Source organism: Tetranychus urticae, chromosome 2, assembly GCF_039701765.1.
Source record: "Tetranychus urticae isolate SD_2017Ah chromosome 2, NJAU_TeUrti_SD_1.0, whole genome shotgun sequence".
Taxonomy (NCBI): domain Eukaryota; kingdom Metazoa; phylum Arthropoda; class Arachnida; order Trombidiformes; family Tetranychidae; genus Tetranychus; species Tetranychus urticae.
In genome coordinates this window covers 3,990,047-4,012,785 of record NC_142959.1, presented here as the reverse complement: position 1 = coordinate 4,012,785, position 22,739 = coordinate 3,990,047, and the positions used below count along the sequence as shown (strand labels likewise).

Genomic DNA, 22,739 nt, shown 5'->3' with positions numbered 1-22,739 from the left:
ATTGTCATGGCTGGAAATCAAAGATACCAGCGTGATGTGTTAAAAGGCGTTAACGGCCTAATTGGAAGCGGTCCAGGAAAATGATAGTTTTTTAAACTTATTATTTTGTATCTGAAAAACTTAAATAAGATTTGTATACGCGAAACAATGGGAAAAATTACATCAAATTAAACAGTTTAAATGTAAAAAAATCTTGTGTTATCTTAATTTAAACAATATATAAAGTCAATATATCAAATTTTTTGCCTCAAGATTGTGGCCAAACTGAGCGGGTTCTTAGAAAAAATCACAGCGTGAAAGCCCTTATTAAAACATTACGATAAAAATCAGAAACCTAACCTCAGAATTCACATATCTGCGAAATTCATAAAAAAGTATGAGTGAGGCGGACAAACTTTTTGTTATTAAGGTTCATGAGGGATTGTTGAACCAGGATTTTATGTAAAACTCTGTCATTTGAGTAAAGAGTAAAGATTGAAAAAGCTTTTGCCATCACTTTTTTACCGTCTTCTCATCGTATTGTCAACTATATTGTCCAGCACATCCATCAAATCAACCAAATCACTTTTTAAAGAGACATTTCTCAACAAAATTGTCCATCACTTTAATCCACCACTTTTTTCCGCCACATTTTGAAACAAATTTCTAATAAGATTATCCAACACCCAGAACTCAGATTCTTGAGAAAATTATTTTCAGGGTGGAAGGAAAAGCAATACATATTGAAAAGTATTGTGGAAGGAAGCAAATTATTTTTTAGTTTAGTGGAGTTATGGTTGATTGTTGGATGATTTACAAATGCCAAAACTAGGACTTTCGAGTTAAGAGTTACGATCTGATAAACTTTCAGGGATATAAGAATTAGCACGCTTTGTGTAATTAAAGATTGCTCAGATTCTCTTTCTCTTTGAGAAAATCACTTTCAAAGTTCAAAATTAGCATTCATTTTGTTACGCTGTTGTACCAGATTTTTTAGTTTTACATTACCCATGTTGACCACTTTCACAACATCTAACACATTCACTATTAATAGCCATCATATCCCAAAAATTGGTCAAAAATTTGTTAGATTTGGGTGGTGGATAATTTTATAAAAAATTGTTTGATAATGTGGTGGAAAAAACACTCTAAAGTTGTGAATAAAAATGGCGGCCAAAAAGTGATGTTTAATTTGGGGGATGTGTTGGATTGAGTGGTGGACAATGCGGTGAAAAGACGGATAGTATACGTGGTTGAGAGAAACTTGCATTCAGCTATGACTGCAGCAGTTTCTTGTTTTTTAATCATAAAGATAGTTTTTATTCTCCATTTTTGTTCGCATTACGGTTAATTGCCAAGATATTAGCTAATCAATCATTTTTCTTCATTTCTTTTCTATCTAATTTAGCTTTAATTGTCATGGTTTGAAACCAATGCTACCAGCGTGCATTCTAATCTTCCTTAGCTACCTGGAGAAATGTCTGGAGTAAAACTATTTGTAATTCAATGTCTTTTATGTATTTTATACTTAAATTTTTGTATTCCGACTCTCGACGCACTAAATGAATCTACACAAAATCGCACAGATAGAACTGTCCAGTCTATTTGAGTCTTGATTATCTACATGATAGACTGTGATTAGTTCAAAAACACATAAAACCAATGATCAGCAGTATACTGAAAATAGCTGAGCACCTGTCTTATAAGTAATTTTTTGATCAACACTGGTAAACAAGAGACCAAGATCAAAAGGTCAACTATGCCAGAAAGCTGATTAATCAACATAATCAGAATTTATTCGATACATAATATGAAGCTGATCCACCTCCTCGCGGTACTGACCAGGAGAAGCAAACGGAGCTTTTACTTTTGAGCGAGAGAAAAATTGTTTGTAAGGCTTTTTTATGCTTGAAACCTGCAGGCAAACGATCCGAAACTTTTGAGAATGATTTTAGCGACCTTGAAAAGGCAGAAATGACCTACAAATGACCTCTTAAGGGCATAAAAACGATGGTCGAAAAATGACCTTGAACGGCCTTGACCTTGAAACATAAAGAATGAATATCGCTGAAACTCACTATATTCGATCTCTAAGCCAACAGCATGTTTTGTTGCAAAGTCATTGGCGTTCAACATCATACTAAGTAGCTGAATAGCCCTGTAGTTACTTTTGTCAACCATTTAATAAACATTGAGTTAAAATCTTTTCAATTGTTTTCATCAACAAAAGCAATTAAGACGTGCTTTCCGAATTGCACTCTTAAATCCTACCTTTTCATTTTAGTCAGTCTATTTGAAGAAATGTTCAGCATAAAGGCCTCACAAGGGAATATAAAGACAATGACGAAGTTTACAGTACAATTTAACGACTCTCATCATTACCATTCCTGAAAGCTGATGATATATGAATGCACCATATGAATGATGCATTCGAGGAGAGAATTGCAAATTCACCGCAGATCGATCGAAATTAAACCAAAAATGCTCAAAATGATGGGCACTAGCTTTCCAGCCTCAACTAGGCGAAATTCATATGCGCAAAGGCCATTTCTTTTGTAATATTTTATTTTTGGACCAACCTCAATAAAAAGGATTAGAAATAATTTATTCTGAATCCTTCAAAAGTTTTCTTTGCATTCAAGTTTCTGTACAACGCCATCTATTGGCAACAAAAATTATTTTCGCCTAGCTGACTTTCACTGAAATGCTTTTCGCTCAATCATCCATTCACTCGAATTTCTTTCACTCAACTGACCCTCGACCATAGATCTCAGATAACTTGCATGAAAGATTCACCTTATCATGACCTGAATCTCCATCTACTGAATGAGAAGCCAATTAACTAGAAGATTAAGAACAAACCAAAGTCAAATTTTATCACTATAATTAATATCATGCATGAAGAATAATATCGATTCATATTCTTTCAATTGGCCAAAATACAATTTGTTTGATCCAGTAATCGCTCTCAGAATTTGACTCTTTGGTTCCAGCTTTATCAATTTACAAAGCAAATTTGATAGCAATAGTATTAGGTAAACACAGAAGTCTTTATCGGTTTTTTTTGGTATAATTTAAAAGGCTAATTAATATTGTCAAATTTATTCAATCAATTTGATTTTTTCAAAAATATTTAGTCAAAATCTGTCCTACGATCTGCACTAAATTTCATGATCGAAAACATCGATTAACACACTTAAATTTTGCTTTAATTAAATCTTCATTTTTTGAAAATTTCCCCCAACACATTTGCTTGTTGATTAAAAACGATCGAAAATTCAGAATTAAGAATAATTAAGATTAATTCAAAGCTTGATTTCCATGTAATCATTGATGAAAATTTGCAAATTGTAATTATTACCATAAGTTAATTATTTCAGGACAATTTGAAATCAATAATTAAAAAAACCGATAAAGACTTCTGTGTTTACCTAATATTTATGAAACTACAGGGTCCGCCACAAAACATGTCAGCCTGTATTTTTTGAATAACTTTTTTATTTTTTCGTCAATCAAGCTCATTCTCACAGAAAATAATCTTGAATAAAGGGGAAACAAAGATATGGACCGGTCAAATTTTTCGGGTATCGCAGGTCAAAATGGCGACTGCGCAAAAAAAAGTCATTTTCAGACCCAATGTTATTCAATGAGGCTTTCATAGACAGATTTCTGAGATACTATGCACATTTTTCAGTCCAGAATAACTCCATAGGGCTTTTCTTGCCCCTGGCACCTATTGAGTAGCAAAATAATACTGCTCCATCCCATCAATGCTTTATGCTTCAATTTGCTCGAATTCACGCATGATGAAGTGTCCTATTCAATCGGCTATAAATTGCTTTTATCAGAACGCAATGACAAAATTATTTCAGAACATTGGCAAGTGACTAACAAAGTTTGTAAAACAGTGCAAAAAAGCTAAAAATATCTGTACAGTCGAAAAAGATAGAACAAAAACCCGTACGACGCCCGAAAATTGTACCTTCATTTCGCGCAGGCGCAATTTTGACCTGCGATACCCGAAAAATTTGACCGGTCCATATCTTTGTTTCCCCTTTATTCAAGATTATTTTCTGTGAGAATGAGCTTGATTGACGAAAAAATAAAAAAGTTATTCAAAAAATACAGGCTGACATGTATTGTGGCGGACCCTGTATTTTTTACTCACGTTTCACATTCTGTAGACCCGTTTTAGCTGGTTTCGATCAGCAAACGAAAGAGTTTTACAAGTTGGTCTACTGGGTGTTTTTCATCCTTGGTTATTCAGTTTTTTGACCCCTAAATGTCATGTTAAGTTTATTTTCCCAGATCGCATATCTTTTCAGATTCATTGTTGTTCGTTACGAATCATAATTGGTTTAAAAGTTTAAAGCTTATTCATCAAGGCCAATTTTGAACATTATATGCTTTTGAGTTTAACTGCATCCATACAGTTTGATTGAATGTTCACAGTTGCTTCTCTACTTGTATTGTGATGATAGTATTTAATTAATAAAACCATATTACCTTGTTAAACAGCCCAACAATCAAACTAATGAATTTAATTTTACAAGCCACTTTTAACCCTTCTCTAAGCAACTCTATAAATTTATTAAAAAATGCATCTGTTCGCTATCAAATGTTTATAATTTGATTTGATATTGAGCTTTATTTCGATGAAATTGGCTGACAAAAGATCAATGAAGAGTAGATAACATAACTCAGAGAAACAGTGGGAAAGTGAAACTCTGGTTTTCATTTTGATGATAATGAACTGGGCATACCTTGATAAATCAGTTGCATTCTTACTTGATGCAGTTCATTTAGTTCACAAGCCATTTTATCATGTTAACTCTTTCCTTATCAACGGTTTACTCCAACAAATTACAATATGATTAAAGGATTCATTAAATCATTACATTATGAGTTTTATCTCTCTGTATTCATCATTCCCTTTGATGAGCCGGCAAGTGAATGGCAAATCAGTGATAAAAACTCAAGCTTTCCAATTCAAGAAGCAAACATTTAAACTTGAATTCTTGAATTTTACAGTTGTCTTGGTTTTTCCCTGAATGATTTGATTCAAAAAATGTTACTTATTAACATCGAAAAGTGCAAAAATTTTCAGAATCTTTCCCAAAAAGCTTTAATTAACTAAACCATACCTCTGATTGACATTTGCACGTCATTTTCTGCGAGTACAAAATTTTTCAGATAGTTCAGTGTTTGTTAGATGTCAGACTCCCATTCTGTATAATATAGCCAACTCAAAATATTTGATTCGTAAAACAAGTGTCAGATGTATTTCGTTTTAAATTTTTAATGGTCGTTCGAAAATGATTACCGTCTTAAATTTCAAATCGATTGAATCTTCAACAAATGAACGAATGAAAAATACAATCGGATTGATTGCTTATTGGCACCAAGAAAAAAGGAATGATTGTTTCTTTTCGAAAAAAAAGATTTCAGTTGAATGAGATTCACAGTCAACTTATTGGTTAACCAAATTATGTTCAAGAGTGGGTCAAAATGATTAAGTACATAACAGTAAGAGTAAAATTACAAGTGAAGGAAACAATCGAGTTTCATATTGCATTGTATGAACGATGCTAGTTGATAACAGTTAGCCCATGTGTTGGGTTTTGTATCAAAATATGATTGAATACGAATGAGAGAGAGAGAGAGAGAGAGAGAGAGGGAGAAAACGAAGGAAAAAATAAAAAATGAAAGCAAAAGAAAAGTGTGAAAATAGGAAATAAAAATCAATGATTATCATTGCTGTTATCCATTTATGTGAGTCCAGACTAATTCAAAGATAAAATCGTTTCAAGAGAAGAGGAGAAAAAGTCCTTTGAATCATTTTGCCATTATTATGGTTCATCTTTTTTTTGTCATGTTATCTGGAGCAAGAGTGACTCTCCAATGGCCATTTATCAGGCACTTGAGTCCATTGAGATCAATTAATGGAAACGTAAACTAACTAACAACCAAAAATTATGTCCTTAAATGACGAGAATTGACTGAATGGAAGAGAAAGAGAAAAATGGAAATAATAGATATTGAAATAACATGAAGATGTGAACATGAATGATAATGATAATTATCAGTCTTGATGAGGATGAAAACAATGAAGAGTTGGAAAAGTGTTTAATGGAAGGAATAAATTGTCCATTTAGAATGAAAAGTTCAATTAACAAACCTTGATAATGCATATTCGTCTTCAGCGATGGACATTCAGCTCCCTGTGTAAGAAAAAGGTTTTTAAATTTTACATTTCAAATTGAAATTTTTCATTTTTCCAATGATGAAATGTTACAGTGAGACAAGAAATTTTCCATGAAAATTCACAGAAACTTTATAAAATTGAAGCTTTCAATGGAAACATTTATTCTGATGAAAGTTCTCAAAGTTGAACAGAAAAGTTTGAAATTTCAAAAAACGCTTTAGCATCATGTAACATTACTCATTTTGATATTATTTTATCATTTGACCAAATTGGTTTTTAACGAATCTAAGTTTTTCAGTGAATCAATTGAGCCAATGACCAGATTAAATGTTTCATGAAATTTAAAACTTTTCTTCAACATTAACTTGGAAATGTTTCTTTTTCCCTTTCGTTTTCTTGCCAAATTCATATTGATTAATTCACTAAACTCTACTTTATTTGCAACCTTTTTCCCAACAAAAACTTATGGAAAATCAGGAGATGAAGAAGAAGAAAAAAGACTTTGATATTGTGATTATAAAGATCAGGGAGGGATTGTTGATGTAAATTTTTCATTCTCTAGTTTACTATTTCAACAGATAAAATTCAACCATAAATAAGGATAAAAATTTGATTGAAGTCAAGTGAAGTAGCATAAAGATGGAACTATTCAGATAAGGATCAAAATATAATCACCAAAGAGTGCAAAGATGAATATGAAGATGAATGAAAAGTTGAAACTTGGATAATACTTGTAATCGATGAAACTGATGAAAGCGCAATGTAAAGATTTTGAATAAATTTTACTCTTTTTTTGCCAATTTAATGACAATTGGAAAGCAACAATAAATGATCAATTTATGTAATAAACTTTTTGCTTTACTTTTGCTCAGTTCCTAACTCGAAGTTGTAAATGAATTGTATAATTTGAATTACCTGTTTCCGTTTAAAATCAATATTGGTTCGAACCACTCGATGATTGATTTTCGTTGTAGGACGGAAATTGTTTCCCAATGGAGCTTTGGGTGAATCAGCATCGCCTTGCATCATTTTTCGTAATGAGAAAAGCTATGGAATCGGAAGAAAGGGAAAATTTATTAATCATTTGATTGAAGGTAAATTGAATGTTGATTTAGTCGAGACAATAGAGGCTAAATAGTCACACTCATTTGCTCAGCAGCAACGTTCGTGATGCAAACAAGAAGCGCAAATGGCATAATCTTATTGATTTAATATTCATCAAAAGTTTGCGAGAAGAAAAAGAATTAAATTCAGTTTTCCATTTCTTTTACATGATGAGGCAAAAGAAAAGAAAATCTCGTCTTTATAGTTTGTTTGCCACACATTTATCATCATCAGAATCATTATTATGATGATGATTATTATTATTAATATTGAGGCAAGTATAACATCGTATCAGAAGCAATAAAATCAATCATTTGCAAATAACTTTCAAATGTTTATCTCAATATATTGAATGTAAATGAATAGATACTTTAATGCAAATCGATAAATAAAAAATGGTTCAAAGATGAGAAAAAAAGGATGAAAAGTTTGCTGAAGATGGAAAAAGGTAATTGAGCTCTGAAAAGGTATAAACTAACACCTTTTTTATTGGTAAAATAAAATGGCTTTAGAATCGCCATTTTTCTTGTTGTAACACTTTCCACTCTTCAACTTGGGTAATAAAGATTATTATCATCAATAATTTCAAAAAGATAGACTCGACGTTCAGTTGGTCAAACGATGTTGTTCATTGTGCTTTTTATTATAGCCTTTTATCATTCACCCTTGCACAGTGATTTGCATCAATATTTATGTGAGGCTGTTCACGAGTAAATTTTTTATGATCAACAGTTTTAAATCAGAGAAAGTTAAATGTTTCGGCGAAAGAAGCTTGAAATATAATAATGAAAATTTGAAGAGAAACTTACTTGTTGCTTTGTCATGAAGATGGGACTGTTCATGACTATCCATGTAACTGTTTCAGAGCAAGCTGGAACCGTCATTGAACCTTCATAGGTAATGTAAGTTTCCAGTTGAGGAATCAATTCTCGAATGGAAAGCGATTTAACTGTAGTATTTTGACCTTAAAGAACGGTATAAAAGTTCGTATCAGACATTAGTTTATGGTCAATTTGACAGGGAAGAGATAAAACTCTTCATCGACTGAAGGTTGGAGTAGTAAAGAAATGCAAAGATCAAAAAGTAATAAAAATGACGAGAAAATGATTAACTAAGATTTAGAATTGAAAAGTTATTTTGCTTTTGAATGCAAAGTGTCAAGTTGTTTAATGCTTTATCATAGGGAAAACAAGAATAAAATTTCGTGATAATTTGAGTGAAGAAAAAAATTGTTTCATTTTAGTGTTTTTTTCTATTCTTTCACTTTTGAATGAACATGTTTGGAGTGAAAATAAAAATGATTAATACAAAAGAGTGAAATGAAAGGGCAAAATGGCTCAAACAATAAATAACTTTACAATCAAAGTTTTGTTTCCTCAATCAATGAACTACACGAAAGATTGAAGCTCAAATAAGCCAGCAAAGACAAAACTTGATAAGTTGAATAGTTTACAGTTTTTTTTGGATAAGTGAAAAAACTAAACAATCTTTTCCTATTCATGTTTCCATCATGTTACACTTTATATCAATAAATATTCACAAAGCATATTATCAAGCAAAGTGGTGAAAAACAAGAGTAAAACTCGAGTTTAACACCAGCTGAACTACAGCAATCATTGGATAACTTTCAATTCAAATGTTTATACAGAAAACTTGAATAGATAAGAGCTGAAAAAATAGATTCATCATGAGTAAGCGGAAAACGGTTAGGAAAACAATTTGTTTTGAAAAACAAAAACTAAACATTTTTTCATCATAAAAAAAGATGCTCAGTAAAGGTGGAAAAATTAATATCGTGAAAAAAAGAGTGATAATTGATGAGATTGAAATTGGAAACATTTTTAATAATTAGAGTTGAACAATTCAAGTGTTGAATGTTTGTGGTTAAATTGAGTTAAAATTGTGATTACCTTTTGTTCAACTTAGAAACATATTGCTATTCAATTTGAGATGCAAAATTTACCATGAAAATACTGTTTACTTATCAATTGAAGCTTATGAATGTTTCTTGTTTTCATTTGTTTTCTCATGTAAATTGATTATAATGATGAATAAACATTTCCGATAAAATAACCACTGAACATGATGAAGGTAATTTAATGGAAAATAAGAAATAATCTGAAAGTAAGATCAAGAAATGAACATTGAGCTGATTACTGCACAATTTTCTGGTTTCAACTTTTCCATAACATTATTTGATTTAATCATTTTTAATCAAATAATTTCAATGAAATTAACCTTTAATGGGGAAAACTTTGTTGTTGGTGTAAAGATAAGGATGAAAGTGAACATACCTTTGAATCTAATCAAATGAGCCATGCTGGTTAAATGACGAAGCTCGAGGTTTGGATTATCACCAATCTGCAATGAATGAAGTAAAGATAATTAATGGTTCATTGGCTCAATTTGATGGTTACAGGTTAGTCATTTTGATTGGCTGATACGATAGCGAAATGCATTTTTGAAAATTTCCTTCAGAAAAATTACTCCAACAATCATTTTGTGAATGGCAAGATCATTAGATGGACTTTGCAAAGGATAATCTTGATCGATTGATTGGACAATCAAAGAACCATTAATCTTGTAAATGTCTTAAAATAACTTCATGTTGACCTCATCTGATAATGTCTGATGATCTTGAAATTTGTGTGTCGATATTATTAATATTTGATTGGAAAATATGCCATTTCAATGAGTTATCAGAATTTAGATTTTCAATGGAAACGTCAATTTTGATTTTGCGGAAATGTTGAAGTCTTGCAGTTGTGCTTCATGAAAGATATTCTGGAAAAATTTATCAGTAAATCAAAGTTTTTAATCAGTTGATTGAGGCTATTTTACTAGATGAAATCAGGCTCGAAATCAAAATTTGATATAATTAGAAATGATTGGTTGACTCTGTTATTTATGGTCATCATCAGGGATAAATGAGCAGTGTGTTATAAAGAGCAGATACAATACATTTATCATGATAATATCATGATTTATGATAATTTTTTCATTAGGTGAATAAATGTTTGTTTCGAAATGAAAAAAACTCCAATTAATAGTTGAAGTGGTTTTCATTTATTTTCAATTTCTCTATTGTCTATCTAAATGAGATAGTTTTACAATTGAAACAATCTTCATCTTTAAAAGTTGAGTGGTCAATTTGTTTCAATTTGTAATCAGTAATTATCATTGTATGGCTACTATTAAGGAAGTAGATTGGAGTACTATTATGTATAAATGACTCATTAGCGTAATTGTAAACTGATTTTTTGTTTGTGACTGTGCAAGCTTATTCGCTGTTCGTGTCAAAATCCATTTGCAATCAAGTATTTATTTCGGGATTTGACTTGACTAACAGTTTAACAGATTATTAATTATATTAATATTATATTATTTAATGCTAGTGTTTTTACACCATTTTAATTAGCCATTAGAATTGGTTGAATGTGAAAATAAAGTGACTATGACATTTTAAAGATTTGGTTAGCCGGTATGTTGGATAAGAATATTTTTCGAATAAATTACCGAATTATTGGCAGAACTTTTTTCAGACGTATTTAATTTGACATCCTCCTTTGAGAAAAAAACAGAAATAATTTATGCTCTGATAATGTTGAATTTACTGTAAAGCAGATGAAACAAACAAATGAATAACATTCAACCATGATAAAAGCGGAAATTTAAATGTCGGTAGAGGGCAGAGGCAACCTTGATTCAGTTGATGATGAATAAATTATTGAAATAATTGGAAAAAAATCATCACAGAATAAAATGAATAACTTCAATAGAAATTTTATGGCATATTTGAACTACATTAATAACTAATTTTCCCTAATCACTGAAAAACATAATTTTGCCGCTAAGAATCAAAATTTGTTTCACAAATTAACGAACTTGCAAATGAGTAAGAAATTATCTGAAACCCCATGACATGTAAAATCGATATCGAGACTTCACTTGTAGCTATCATTACATTCATCCCTTCATTCGAAGGCCATTATGTTGGAATTAGCTGCCACCTTTTCGATTTCGGCGCTTTTCTCAAAAGATTTGTATGATTTTTATGAAGTTGAAGTTGTTATTAATACATGTCGTGGAGTTTTTTCAAAGTTAACAAGACAGATACTCATTAAATAAATAAACCAATGAGTATAAAAGGGAACTCTTTCTGATTAGCAGAGTGCATTTACAGTTTGGATTACACTTCGTGATTCAGATTAAATGTACTAAATGGGTGTAGGGTGTTTATTTTAATAGATCTCATAAGTATAAAGTGAAAGGCTCTGAAGTAATCTGCATCACTTTCATCTCAATTTTTAGTTTTATTACGGCTGAACCCGAGACCCAACCCAAGAAACTCTGGCCCTTAAAAGATGGATGTTTTTCGGAAACGGAAGTTTTCACTCTAGAAATTTGATTTCGAAAGCAAAGGAAAAGTGCTGAATACGTGGCAGAATTTGGATACACATGTACCCAGTACTATGCATTTTAAGCAAATAGTGCGCTGAATTCATCTCAAGTTTTTCAGAGTCGTGTCTCGGATATTGCTTGTGAAGAAATGTAACCATTAGAACTGGAGCGTTCGTGGCCTGTTGACTCTTTCATTGGTCTTTACTCTGCTCTGGTTCATTACTCTTGGTGAGTTTTTGTTTGATTTTGTATAGCCTGACCTGCTTAATTTTGTACAATTTTCCTAACTTCCTGGGAACTATTATCAAATATCAATTATCAAATTGAAATATTGGAATAATGGGTTGGTTGAATGTACAGCATTGCATTGGAATTTCATTGTGAATGAAATTTTGATCGCATATCTTACCTGAATAAGAACTGCAACTCCAACGAGTCCACTAGTTTTTCTGGAAGCCTCACTGGAATTGCGATAAAGATCTGAATTATAACCAATTATTTGAAGCTATTGTGAAAATGAAATTAGAACAAAAATTTTAAAAACAATTCGAGATTCAACAAATTTATATTCACCTCAGCTGGAAATGGAGTTCCATCTATCCGATGTTCAGACCCATGAGAGTCTGTGCGACCAAAGTGAATGTACAAAGAATCAAAGCTATATGAATATGACAATGGACCTGAGCTTATGTTTATCGGTGTCCCTCGAACAGGATCAACTTCATTAAATATTCTTGAAGAGTCTGTTAATCGATGTTTATCTGACTGAGTTGTTCGAAAAACAATGGAATGTCCATTATTCTCCAGAATACCTGAAATCTGGATAAAGAAAAGCCAAAGACGAATCAATAACAAGTGTTGAATTAAAAATGAGTCAAGCTTGAATAGAGGATAAAGCTAATGAAGCATTAAATTTTCACTTCATATTGCAAGCATCGAGCTATACCAAAAATGCCTTTTTGATCAAAAACTTTTGCCAAAATGGAACTGACCTTTCGATACAAATGAAAAATGAAAATTTTTAGGTGAAAATGGTAAAGAATAGAAGTCAAATTAAGGTTTAATTCGAGTAAATGTTATTGAGGTAAATAGAGCAGTGATTAAGAAAAGGGATTAAATGCTGAGCCGCTAATAAGCTTAACATGATATTCAATACAATTTGTCATTTCTTTTCCTTTTACTTTCTACCAAACTCTCGTTTCTCTCTGATTCATTTCAACAGAATTTTCTTTTCCTTCTTTTTGATAAAATCTAATTGAAGTTTATGAAAACATCATGTTAACTATTAATAATAGTTTGTCTGACAAAACCAGATCACAATTGATGTATGATCAACAATCTAAAGCTAATAAGTCAATAATAACAACACAACACTAAACTTTTCAACATTTTTCTTGCTTCTCCTGAACTTTTCATTTCTTCAACTCTCTTCATTATTTTTCATCACAATTATCTCAAGAGTTTCATCAAAGCTTAAAAGTTGAAAATGATTTAGTCTGTAAAATTGTTTCAAATGGCAAAAGGAAACATTTTGATTCCAATTGCTTTAAATCATTAGTCTAACCTTTTGATCGTCAATATGGATTGGCCTTAAAAATGGATCGTACAAAAGGTGATTTGGTTTAATGTCTATTGGTGATTGTCGTTTCCCTTTGTTACACAAACTCCACTCTGGATTGAGTAAGCCCCAAAAATCCGGACCTGAAAAGCAATGGAACCAATTGATAATCAGAAATTGCAAATCAATCAAATCTAGATTAAAGTGATGAACGAGCAAAGAAAAAAATTCTGATTGTGATTCGAAAAGTTTATAAATGAATAATCAGATGAATCAATTATTAACTCTCCGACTAATGGATTGTTCTGGTCAAGAGGAAGAAAGGGAAAACTTTTTCGAACCAAACAATTGAGCAAAGTGAAGTAAAGAACAAAAAATTGGTTCAAATTGATTGAGACCACTTATGATGTTCCCAGGCAATTCATCATGAAATTAAACTTTAACAAAACTCAATTATCAGTCAATGACTGTGAGTTGAACAGAGAAATGAAGAGATTTAAAAGGGAATCAAAATTTTACCTGAAATTCCGTCATAAGTCCACCATTCCTCCCAGTTGCCGGAAACACTGAGAACACCTTTGATGGGAAAGAAATGCAATTTAATCAAAAACATTTCATGATGAATGTTGAGATTGTTGGATAAGGAAAATTTGGCAAAATATTCTCATTCACTTTTTTTATCTTCTCGTCCATTCTGTGAATAAAATGAGGCTAATCTAATATAAAGAGTTGAACAATCGATTGATAAATGCTGGGACATTATTTCCATTATCATTTATCAACATGGATTTGAGTTCCCATCGAGATTCTTGTTCATGTTAATTTTATCATCAGATAATTTGGGAGGTAAAACTCCCAGTTTTTTATCATTCCATTGACCTTCCCAGTAATTTATCAATTCATTATTTTACATTTGAAACTTGAAAAAATAAATGTTTGACAGGAGAAAGTAAAAGTTATTCAAGATTGATTAGTTTCGAGCAAAAAAATTGTGCTTCTAATGACAAAGTAAAGGTAAAATTGAGCGAGCTTGGACAATAAGATGTAGGCTAGGTTTGGCTAAATTGAATGGACAAGCGTTTTCAAAAAGATAAGTTGAAATGTTTTTTTTGTGACAAAAGTCATCTTTTGTTTAAAGGTTGCTCTTGAAGGACTTTGAGACACTTGAAAGACGATAAAATTGGAAAAACGATTTTACTTTGCTACGTGATTTTGCTGGAATGAGTGACTGTTTGAAAATAAGTGATAAGGTTGCACTGAGTTGGACTGTGTTAAGGTGGAAAGATCAGTTTATGTTCACTTGAAATTTATGTTCAACATTAAGGAAAGTCAAGATTAAGAAGAGATAAAAGTCTCGTAAATATTAGTTAAATTGTAATTTTTGAATAACGATTTCCATTCATCTGTAATGTTCTCGACTCATAAATGGCTGTCATTAATTTTTTACACTTTTAACGTCATCATTCTGTCATCGGAAAAGGATTGCTAATTGTAGAGTAACCCTTTCTGTCATTCTGTTAAATTGAATTTAACCTCGAATTTTAAAGATGAACTTGTATCCAAAAGAGGAAAAGAGTGGACAAAAGTAGACATTTAACTCTTTAATTACATTCCACTGTAACTAGCAATTAGCTTTGTTCAATTCATTACATGATAATGTTCAAAATCTTCATGATTATCTCATAAACTGACTCAACTAGCCACTCAATAGAGAGAGAAAAAAATCTCCATTTTTCATGTCAACTCAAATAGTTTGCAATAGTTTTCAATTATTTTGATTCATAAGAGTGACTTACCTGGAAGAAGTGTGGTCAAGTGAAGAAACTGAATAAAAACTGACATTGTGCTGGAATTGTGGCGATGAACAGGTAATGAGGAAAAGTTTCAAGTGAATTGTTGAATTGTTTTTCGTTTCCTTTTCAATTTATGTAATTAATCACTTGGAATAAAGAAAAAAAGTAAACTTTTCTCTTTCCGTTTCTCTTTGAAAGCAAATTATTTTCAATACATTCTTAATGGTGTTCGGTTGTCCACTTGTTTTGTTTTGTATTTTTAGTTGATTGTCCAGGCAAAGAGTAAAATGATTGTTGATACAGTTTGTTTGACCTTTAAGTATCCATTATGTTATTGATATGAGAAAATGAAAAGAAAAAGATAATGAGGTGAAAATGGGGTGAAAATGAGATTATGATGGTGTTAACTGTGATAATATGAACAATAATAAGGGAAAGAAAAGTGGTTATTGATGGTTTCAAATGTTGATGATCATCTTAACCAATCATTAGGAGCATTTAATTTATGAACATTCATTCATTCCAATAGAATAAGATTAGATTGATTGAGGTTGGTGAGGAAAGAATTGAAATGAAAAAGAAGCAAGAGTTGAAAAGAGAATGAAAATATTCATTGATCAACATTCATCAGTTGAAACAGGAATCGAGCTAAGAATGGAAATATTCATTTTGACTAAAGAAAGAAATTGTTCCTGGAAGTTTGATAATTTAATGAGCAAAAACTGCATCGTTTTCATTTCCACAAAATGTCTTCCCAACTTGGATCAAGCTGCAAGCTCAAGAGTAAAAGTTTGATCAAGTTTCTTTAAAATCGAAAGTCGAAACATTTTTGGATTTACATTTGGAAAAATTTTGATAAGCAAAGATTGAATCGATCAATCCGATTGTGAGAAACAATTTGATTCAAAGTGATTGACTAGTTTCTGCATTCAATGAGATTCATTTTTATATTTGATAAATCATTCTTTTTATCAAAACACTGAAAAACTCTGGAAAATTCAGTTGATGAGAGCAATTTGTAATAACTCAAGAAATTTGTTGAATAACTTTGACTACTTTGCTAGTTGAATTGATTTTTACTTCAGTCTTTCATCAAGTTAAATCTTTCTTCTCGATTCCAGACTACTGAAACTCACCCAGTTTATGAAAATGAAAGTATCCTTGAAGTCAGTCTAGTATCAATGATGGCCAGTAGTTAAGGTCAAGGTTTTGACTCTCTTCAGTTTCCCTAGTCCAATTGAATCAGCAACTTAATGTGATTACATGAAGACTCGAGAAAAGGCAAATCTAAACGGAAAAAGAGAAACAATTTATTATAAAAGTCAACTTTGAACTAAAAGACATTGGTAATCAAGAAAAGGTCAAAGTAATGATTGGATAAAAACATTCACTAAACATTTGGATACAAAAAAAAGTTTCATTTGTTACTCAAAATTATCATCATTTTTAGAGTTTTTGCTTCTTCTCCTTCCACCATCTTATTCATTGTAAATCACTTCGATTTCAATATTTTCTTGTTCATGGTTATTGGCCAATCATGATGTGAGTTTAGTTTTACTTTACATCAAGCAATTGAATCATTCAGGAATCAATCAATTTCAAGAATGATGAGAAAAGAGGAAAACAAGAAGTGATGAAGAGAAGAGGAAAAATGAATATCGAATAAAACATTTGTTACTTTTTTTTCCATTGATATCGTTCCATGAGAACCATGATAATGATAAAAGTAAAGAGAAACAATTGGCAATTGATTTTGATGGACTCGAGTTTTGCTTTTCACTCATTTCATGATTCCTTTTCATTCATGAATCAATTAGATGAGAATTGCAAACTCAAGGAAATACAAAACTGACCACAATTGATGGTCAATTTAATCGTTTACTTTTTGCTTTAGAACAAAAAAATGCGTTCTTTTTTCTCTTTTGACGAACATTTTTTTCCTTCTTCTTCTTTTTCCACCAATTATTTCATTCTTTTCATTCTTCTCATCATCATCATTTCTCAGAGGATTCATTGAATCTGCTTTCAGGCTATGAAAGGTAAACACATGTTTCAAAGTTGATTCAAAGAGCAAGTAAATTGTATCAACAGATTTAGCTTCAGTTAATGGTTAAAAAGGTTGATTGATTGTGGTTTACCATTGTTTCAACCTTAATTGTCGATAAACAATTAAACCAGATTACCGAGTAAAGTTGAAAGAAACGAGAAAAGAATTCAAACCGAAAATTGAAATTTCAATGTTGACGTGAAATATTAATTGATACCATTCATTATTCATATAAGTTGAAAGGTTAATCAAGTAATTAGACTTGTTCAGAGACAAACATTTATCACTAATTAGCCGGATAATTTATTTAAAGAGGTTAACATTAGTCTGTATAAAGAGTTGATGAAAAAAAATTGTAAACAAAATGTTAACAAAAATGACGAGAAAAAAGGAGTAAATTGTGTAAATTAAATTTCTACTCTGTATCAAGCTCAGCTTTTTGTAACAATTTTCATGCAAAAAGCATGAGAGAAAAAAGTAGAGGGAAAAACAGAGAAATAGTAACATTCCCTTCCAAGAGAATGATCAGAATTACAGATAAAATTGAAACCGATTCAACAATGGAAGGGGCAAGACGAGGCAGAGCAAAAAAAGGCACATCACAATACAAATAAACAGGAATGAACAAAAAAAAACAACTCTAATGGTTGAGTAAAGGGGAAAAAGCTGAGTTTCCTTATAATGGTGTTTTTGTTCATTGGCAGGGAAATAAGTTTTCAAAAGGTGGTTGTTTTAAGCGATTATACGCTTCATATGGCATTCATTTCATCAGGATAATGATCAGGGTTAAACCAAGTAAAATTTTCTATGAATAAAGTTGAACATGGAAAAAGATTGTGACTCTAAAATGTGTATACAAATGATATCCAGTTATCTCCTTCAGGGCATCCAGTGTTATTCATTTGTGGAATCGTAAAATTATTTCAACTCTTTTCTTCTTGGCTTTGACTTGGTTTACATTTTTCTCTCTCCTTTAAATCTTTTCCATTTTAATTCCATTTAGTTGTTCATTATTTTACTCAATTTCATCGTTTGACACATGAAGTTTTAACTCTTTTCACCCGGGTTCATTATTTTTCATCAATTATCTTTGCATTTTTCTTTTCCTCTTCACCTTTTAATACCTTTTGTTGTTGACTTGTCTTAATTTGTCGAGACTCTGTTTTTTTTCACCTCTTTACTGGGGAACTGGAAGTGAAAAAAGTTCAATTTAATTCATAACTGAAGTTGACAAGATGGAGACGATGAGGATGATGATTGAGTTAAAAGGCAAACAATTGGGTGTGAAAAAGCAAAAATGTTTGCTTTTTTCTGCTGCTGCTGCTTTCAGTTGACTTGAAATGCTGAGAATCTTTTCACTCGTGATTTAATTTAATTTGTGGTATCATCTTAATTGAATGATTTAACTAGAGCCTTTGGAAGCTTTGCACAATTTTGATCATTAAGTTATTAAAATAGACAAGTTTTGTCTCTTCAATTTCGATAACTTCATTAATGTCAACCTTTACAAATTTAACCTCGTTTGTTAAATTCAATAACTCGATTAAATCTGGATCCATACTTTTGCTTGAAAATCAGGTAATGAATTAAATGAGATTTGCTGTTGAAATATTTATACTTTTTTTCAACTGTCAACCCTTCTTATTGTCAATTGTAACAAATTGCTTGGTTTCCAGAAAAAAAGAGCCAATCCTTGATCATCAGAGGTTAATATCGAGCAACATCAACCAAATTGAACTGGTCAACCAGTCAGCCATGTTTTTGGGTACAGAGAAAAGTTTATTTATGATGGCCAGAAGTGGGACGATGAAATTAAGTCAATGATTGGTAATCAAGCTTGTAGTTAGATCATCAATTATGATGTTGTTATCATTATTATCGAGTGTTTGTACATCATAATGAAACTTCCTTATCCTGAGGGAAGATTAACTTCATTTTTTCTCCCTTCCTTAAGAGTTAATCATTGTTCGTAGAGACAATAACATATTTGTTTTTTATTGTTAACCATCTTGTCAATGGAAATGTTGCCAAAACTTTCATGGGATGAATGGGAGAGCAAAAGATGAACCTGGAGAAAATCATTTTCATCATCATTGGCATTATCATTGAGATTATTGTTACGACTGTGAACTTTATCCAGGCAATTTTTTTCAATGGACCATGATGATCAGGATGAAGATGAGGGTCATTGAATGACTGAAGATAAACTGTTAATGGTTCCTCTATGGCTTGAAACATAATCATGCATTTGGATGTAACTTTATTCACTGGTGAACGATGATGACGCCAATAGGAATGGTTAATCTTGGAAACAAAAGTTGAGAGTTGGTCCGATTGTCAATAATTAATGTCTCAAGTTGTTAAAATCAAATGCAAATTGAAAGATAAATAAAAACATGGACATCATCAAGCATCTGAATCTCGCTCTTTACTATCCTCGAAGGGAAATCAATATCATGACACTTGATGTTGATGCAAGTACATTAACTTGTTATTGAAATGATTAGAAGTGAATACTGTCAAAAGGATAGAGAGCAAGAGTTAACAATAAACATGGTTGATTGATGAGGTGGGACAGGATCATAAACGAGCCAATCATGTGCAAATATGCATTCAGGATGAATAAATGATTAAAATTAACAGGTGAAATTGTTCTTGGGTTAGGATCACAAGCTTTTTTTTGGCATGGGTTGGATGGTGGTCAAGGTGCAATACAAAGTGTCCAAAAAAAGATTGACAAAAAAATAGATACAGTCCAATCGATGGTTATAATGACCAATTGATGTTTCAATCTGGTGAAAGAAAAAAAGAGTTTAGTATTTTTTTTTCAACCGCATCATCAGTTTTCATCACACTTTGACTTGTCGGTTTTGTTGTTTGTTTGATTGCTTGTTAACAAGTGAAAGAATATATTAAACTGACATAATTTTTGGTACTTCGTCATGTCTAATTATTTCCTCTTCAGAGAATGAATAGAAAGCGATGGAAGGAGAATAGAGCTACAGATAAGTATTTCATTGGATGTAACTTAATTTTTGCAGAAAGTGTTGGCTTTCAAAGGTTATCAAAAAGTGCAAGACTCTAGAGAACAGCTAGGAGTTTCTTAATCATCATTATCATCATCGTCATCCACTTTTCAGATAAAATATTTCATTCTGATGGACTATATTCTCATCTATCCATCTATCTTTTCTTCCTCATCAGAAAACCTATTTTATTCAACTTCTTTCTTCCTCACACAAACAAAATATGGATCTATTAAAGTCAAAATGTTAGATAAATCGATTCTTTACTGATTCTCAGTAAAACTTTACCACTTCAAAGATCAAAAAGCGTTTGAATTAACGGTAAAGCAACTAAAAGGGAGTAAACAGGGATAAAGATAGAGGGTAAAGTTGAGTTAATTTAGTTACAAGCAGAGCAAAATTGACAGTTTGACAGGAGGATAGAAAAGGTAAATTGTGATCAATTATTTAACAATCATCATAGCTATACAGTATTTTCTTTGATTTATTGATTATTTTTTGATTTCAATAAGTTACAAGTCAAACTGATTGACCAGAAGATGAACCAAACAAGAATCTAATGGTACAACTTGCAAGTTGAACATTGAATGACATAAAAACTGAAAAGGCTTACCTTTGAATTTGAATTTGGTGACAGACTAATGATAAATTAGGATTATAACTTGAAATTTAAGATTGAACGATTTTCCATTTCACTCAAAGAACAGTTGAATAATCACTTCAAGTGATTCACTTGAAGTTCAAAAATAAAATGTGAGACAAATTCATTTTTTAAATGAAAGTAAAGGAAGATTTTCAACCCGCCATCAAGTCTAGACAATGTGGCGTCAAAAATTTCAGATTTAAACTTAACCAATCACTTTTACCGGTTTTGATGATAGTACTGGGATCGAGATCTTTTAATGTTGATCCGATCCTTTTTTAAAAATTATTTTTTGAAATGTTTTTACAATTAGAATTGTCCTGCTAATTTCAAAGTCTTATTGTATTTTAATGTAATTATTTGCAATTTTTGACAATTTCATAATTTTATTGTTCTACTTTCTGTCAACCTGAAAATGTTGTTTCTTATAAAGTTTAATATGTTTTACAAATGTGGTTCTTTCATAGAAATGTGTTTCATTTGTGAAGCTGCTTTTGAAAAAATCTTTGGTTGAATAAAGCAAATGTTTGCTCAATTATGATTGAAATTTTATTGTTCATGTTGTTAATTTAGACAATTATTCTGTGAAGAATTTTATTGACAACGGTGAGTAAATTTACCAAGCAATATTGTATGAAACTCATTTTGTGTCTGCTTTTGTTTTCAGCGTTTTTACCAGGAAAAATTGCTCGACTTGAAGGATCTGGCTCAGTCTTGTTTGGCATGAATTTACAGACATTCTCTTCAGTAGAACTTACAATGATAATTATCAAACTTTAAGGATGGCAACTCATTTTACTGTAAGGAAGAAGCGACTTTATCTCAATTTAAAGCCAAATTTTCAGTAAAGCCCTCCTGAAGCGATCATTTTCACTTTTCCCTTCAGTTTTTTTTTCAATTTGCTCATAAAAAAAAGTTATCTCAATGTTATTGTTATATTAATAGGGAAAGACAATTAATTGTGATAGTTTCGTTGGTTTGAGACTCACTGCACAAACAATCAAGAGAGATGGAAACAAGTGAAAGCCTAAAATACAGTCATCATGAACAATTCTTCATTGTGGAACAATTGGGAACAGTTTACATTATGAAGCTTCCATTATGTTGCTAAAAAAATGAAAATACTTCCAAAACATTTCTCTATCTTTTATCATCGCCACCATCATCCTTCTCATCATTATTTCCTTTTGTATAGTTAATATAATTGTATCATTTTATGTGTCTACCTGGGTGGGGATATTTACTGTTATCATTAGTTTTTACTGGATTTTTTTCCCACTAGTTATTGTTTTGATTTGTTTTGTTGAATGGTAATGCCAATGATCAAACTTATGGTCCAATAAATCTTTTCACTAAATCATGATCATTCAAGAATCTTGAAATGTGTGTTGATAAGATGGAAAAAGGAATGAGAATGAAACAACAACAACAAATGATGAACAATTTACTTTGAAATTGTTTATCAAAAAAAAAGTAACCATGGAGAGAAAACAAATTTTGATTTAATCTTGAAACTTTTTTCTTTTTCTTGTACCATTTATCTGTCTATTCAAACACCGTCATCAGCAAATAGGTGTAAAAATTAATGATGATGATGTGTTGATGATACTTGGGAATAAAATGATTGTTTCAATTCAATCTTTTCAAGTATTATTTCAAGAACAATACAATAGGAAAAGAATCAATGTAACAATGAAAAATACATGCAACAAGGTAGAGAAAGGTGTAAGTTAACAGTTTTTACAATACTTAACTGAGATCAATTTACAAGTTTGTAATACTTCTAATGATGGTGAAGTGTTGAGTCCAAAAAATTGTGCTTTTAACTGCAGATTGAAACTAGTCATCGATTGAAAGGTAAAAACGTTTAATCCATTTTCAGGGTTGGCGAATCAAAGGCTTGCGAAACTAGACACAAACATAATCATGAGAATCAGAAGATTGTGCAAAAGCTTGAGCAATTCTCGATGAACACAAGTTAAA

At 31.2% G+C, this 22,739-nt stretch overlaps 1 protein-coding gene and 1 long non-coding RNA gene across 2 annotated transcripts; one reads left to right on the top strand and one right to left on the bottom strand.

Moving 5' to 3' along the window:
* Positions 1 to 5,262: 5,262 nt before the first annotated feature.
* LOC107363656 (carbonic anhydrase-related protein 10-like) lies at positions 5,263 to 22,703 on the bottom strand. Its single transcript, XM_015930915.3, has 12 exons — positions 22,511 to 22,703; positions 16,177 to 16,327; positions 15,044 to 15,353; positions 13,767 to 13,823; positions 13,254 to 13,390; positions 12,263 to 12,508; positions 12,099 to 12,194; positions 9,583 to 9,649; positions 8,098 to 8,252; positions 7,100 to 7,231; positions 6,158 to 6,200; positions 5,263 to 5,978 (listed from the first exon to the last, which is right to left on the bottom strand). The coding sequence occupies exons 3-12, from the start codon at positions 15,087 to 15,089 to the stop codon at positions 5,953 to 5,955; spliced, it is 1,005 nt and encodes a 334-aa protein (XP_015786401.1). The 5' UTR covers positions 15,090 to 15,353; positions 16,177 to 16,327; positions 22,511 to 22,703; the 3' UTR covers positions 5,263 to 5,952.
* LOC107363657 (uncharacterized) lies at positions 21,047 to 22,119 on the top strand. Its single transcript, XR_001568953.2, has 3 exons — positions 21,047 to 21,362; positions 21,424 to 21,556; positions 21,702 to 22,119. It is a non-coding gene; the product is annotated as an uncharacterized LOC107363657 (long non-coding RNA).
* Positions 22,704 to 22,739: the final 36 nt, after the last annotated feature.